A 3,312-nucleotide genomic window follows, 5' to 3' on the forward strand; every position below is an offset into this window, starting at 1 on the left:
GGTGTTGTGCTCTCTGCAGCCTCGCCCTCCGGCCCTTCTTTTGCACAGCTACGCTGTCTGTTCTTCATTTTCTCTTCCCCAAACTCCCCCTCTTTACAACTCTTCAAAGGCGATCCATGAGGAAGTGTTCCGTAAATAATCTCGTAAATCCCTGCAGGAGTTCTATTAGCTTTACGCTCCTCCAGCCGCCAACCGCTCTTAAGGCACCGCATTTTGGAAAAACTCGGTGCCCTCCCCTCTGCCTCCAGGGACGGCGCCTGGGTGAACCTGCATAAAGAACTTAAACAAGAAGCTTCTGTTTAAGCCTGAACTGCTTAATCATTACGGCAATGCCTGGGACTCCCATATAGTGTAACCAAGTGGATTAAGTTCCATTCTATCGATTCCGTGCCTTGGACTGCCTTCTACCTTAGTCTTCTGTTTTATCGTCTTCTTGCATTATTTCTTCTGCTTCCTCGCCTACCCGCCTACCTGCCCAAGTTCAAGTAACCCATTCTGTCATTCGAAATTTCTATCTACAGTTCGTAGGATGCAGTTATGCAGGTCAGCAGGATCTATAAGTTTATCTGAAATTCATATAAATGTTACAACTAAAACGCAAAACATTCTTGGAACAGACCCTGACACTGTATGTTCACTTCGCTGTGCTGCGATGCGGTTTAATATTTGGAAGGGACTGCCTGGCTTAGGAGATGGGTTTTTACGCCTGCATAACCACCCGTTCCGAGGAATTTATTACGCTTAGGGGAAAACGTCACTTCATTCTCTATACTACGGCACCCCATCACACTAAAAATAATCATAACACAAAAATCGATAACGTCAGTCTGACGGGAATTTGGAGCGGGGAATTCCTCGCATGTATTCCAGGTACACATCGGAAACCACTTCGACTTTCGAGCGCCATTAGTACGGTTATTCATCACGGCAGCCTAAGATTTGTGCTACTCACCCCTGGCGTACCTTGACACGAGGCACAGAAATGACGAGAAATATACTTTGCCTAAAACGTTTATGCATAAGAATCAGCTGTATGCTGGGTACTTTAATATCTAATGCTAGATATAACTATCGAGAAATTATAATGATTGTACTTTAAAAACTTTGTCTGTCCAGACTCTACAGCATTTACCTAACCAATATTAAACCCTTAAAAAGCCTCGTACGTCAAGCAATAACTAACAGGGCCTCTTACATCGCCGACATTAAATTTCATATCAAAGGCAAATATTGACACAGGACCTCCAACAAGAGCGGCCGAGTTCTGAATTTGTATTAGCGTATAGAGCCGCGGGGATTCTTAATTCCTTCTCTGCCTCCTCTTTAATGAGCGCCTCGCCCTCGCCGCCGCAGACCCGGCGCGCACGCTAAAATCTCGGATAGGAAATAACTTCACAAAATCCTTGGTATTAATTCAGTCATGCTCACAAATAAAAAAGTTCGCATTTGCAGAAGAGGAATACTATCATTTCCTTCGACGCGGCAGCCCAATCACCAGTGCAGAATCTCCCATTATCACCCGTACCATTCGCCTTAACGGCGTCGCCAATCCTCACTCACAGCCGGGTTTCCCTGTCAGCCACAGCCCGCCTGACGTCTCACCGCCGCGTCTCTTGCAGGTGCATGAGTGGGAGATCGGCAACAACAAGCTGAAGAGCAAGATGGAGATCGACCCCGCTACGCCCATGGACGTGGGCTACTATGAGTGCCAGGCCAACAACAAGCACGCCGTCGACCACCGTGGCTTCCGCACGCAGTACACCGCTGGACTCTAAGATCGCGCGCCCGTCTGCGTCACTCGCTGTCCGCGTGGCCTCGTTTGTCCTTTTTTTGTTCATTAGGTAGTCACGTAGGGATCCATCTTCCGCCACCTAGACGGAACGTTTGGCCGCGCTGTAACAAACGTTCGGGCTAGCATCAACTCCAAGCTCTAGCGAAGCTTCTCTCAACCTTGCGAATGATAACAGCGTAAGTAGGCCATTAGGGATGAGATTTGCTGATAGTCTCTGGTAAGGTTCGAGGGAGTATTGAATTACCCAACAGGCGATCCTTTACCAAAACGCCTCCTGTCACGGCACCGGGCGTTACCACACGTGCACGGCAGAGCCGACTCCCATCCACAAAACACAAAACTATTAGAGAGAGATAGGCGTCGATTCTGAGGGATCGTGGTAACAGCTGCGTATATAGCAGTCTCGCCTCTAGGCCAGGTGAGGCTCCAGTCTCTTTCCCTGCCCCCCCCCCTCACCTGCCACTTCCCTTCCGCATAAAAATGTCCCCCAAACTCATTCAACAAAGTTTTTCAGCGGGAGGCGGAACACAAGTGCTGCCGGTTAAGGCAACGCGACACTACCGCCTTTGCCTCCGAGTGTCAAAAGTTCCGTTTTCCTCCGACAGCCTCCATCAATCCGCGGTTCCCGAGAATCATATCACGATAGGAATTTCGTTTCAATTAGGAGCGCAGAAGAGGGGAGCGCCGCACAAGGCACGCACGTCGCCCGATTCCTCCCTCCCCCGCCTTCCCGACCGCGGGCAAGGGGCAACGAGCGCTCGCCTCGCCTCGCCTCATTACTCGCGGCGGCCGATTCTACCCATGATCCCTCTCGCATGAAGCAACAGTATATTTTATCTTGTATACACGATCGCTGTGTTGTACCACGGCATTACCGCAGTAATCACTATCATAACACTACCATGTATTTTTTCCTATATGAAATAAATATATCAATATAAACACATTTTCATTGCCATTCACCATGATATCTTAACCCTCACCACTGTATCCCTGATTTTACACCCAAAGTTCATGTCTGAAAAGGCAGCAACACACCCTCATTACCCCTTGTTCCCCCAAGACGTAGCCTATTCTCAGCTCGCGTCTGACAGGGAATTCGCTCCCCCCGGGTGCGAGCATCCGCGCCAGCACAACGCCCCCCCCGCCCCCCCACCACCTCCGGCGGGACGCGGGTTCATATCCGGCCCATAAATAATGCACCGACAGAGGGAACATGACGTAGTAAAATCTTTAAAGATAGGATATGCAAGGGAAATGCTTCATTTTCCACACAGTGGCTAGGAAGGAGGTCGTAGCAGGTGGCCGGGCTCAGAACTAGCACTCAGCGCCAGATACTCGTGGAGTCGCGGAGTGCACGGAATCTAGCACCCGCGTGGTATCCATGTCTGTAGGTACAGTTGGCAATGTGTTCTGTTAATCCACTCGTGCTCCTCGAAGAGGCATGGAGTGCAAGCTGGGACTCCCAGCCAAATAACGCGCCTCCTCTCTCATATCCTCTCCCACACAAAGCTCAGTTC

General features: G+C 49.9%; 2 protein-coding genes across 2 annotated transcripts in view; one reads left to right on the forward strand and one right to left on the reverse strand.

The window, feature by feature from the left end:
* Positions 1-2,734, forward strand: part of LOC119581817 (immunoglobulin domain-containing protein oig-4-like) — a 33,465-nt gene extending 30,731 nt beyond the window's left edge. The window contains exon 5 of the mRNA XM_037929948.1: positions 1,620-2,734. Within this exon, the coding sequence (XP_037785876.1) occupies positions 1,620-1,775 (156 nt within the window). The 3' untranslated portion in view covers positions 1,776-2,734. The remainder of the gene's footprint in view (positions 1-1,619) is intronic.
* LOC119581816 (procollagen-lysine,2-oxoglutarate 5-dioxygenase 1-like) overlaps positions 1-3,312 on the reverse strand; it is a 123,695-nt gene that overhangs the window by 59,367 nt on the left and 61,016 nt on the right. The window lies entirely within an intron of this gene.

This window comes from Penaeus monodon, chromosome 15, assembly GCF_015228065.2.
Source record: "Penaeus monodon isolate SGIC_2016 chromosome 15, NSTDA_Pmon_1, whole genome shotgun sequence".
NCBI lineage: Eukaryota > Metazoa > Arthropoda > Malacostraca > Decapoda > Penaeidae > Penaeus > Penaeus monodon.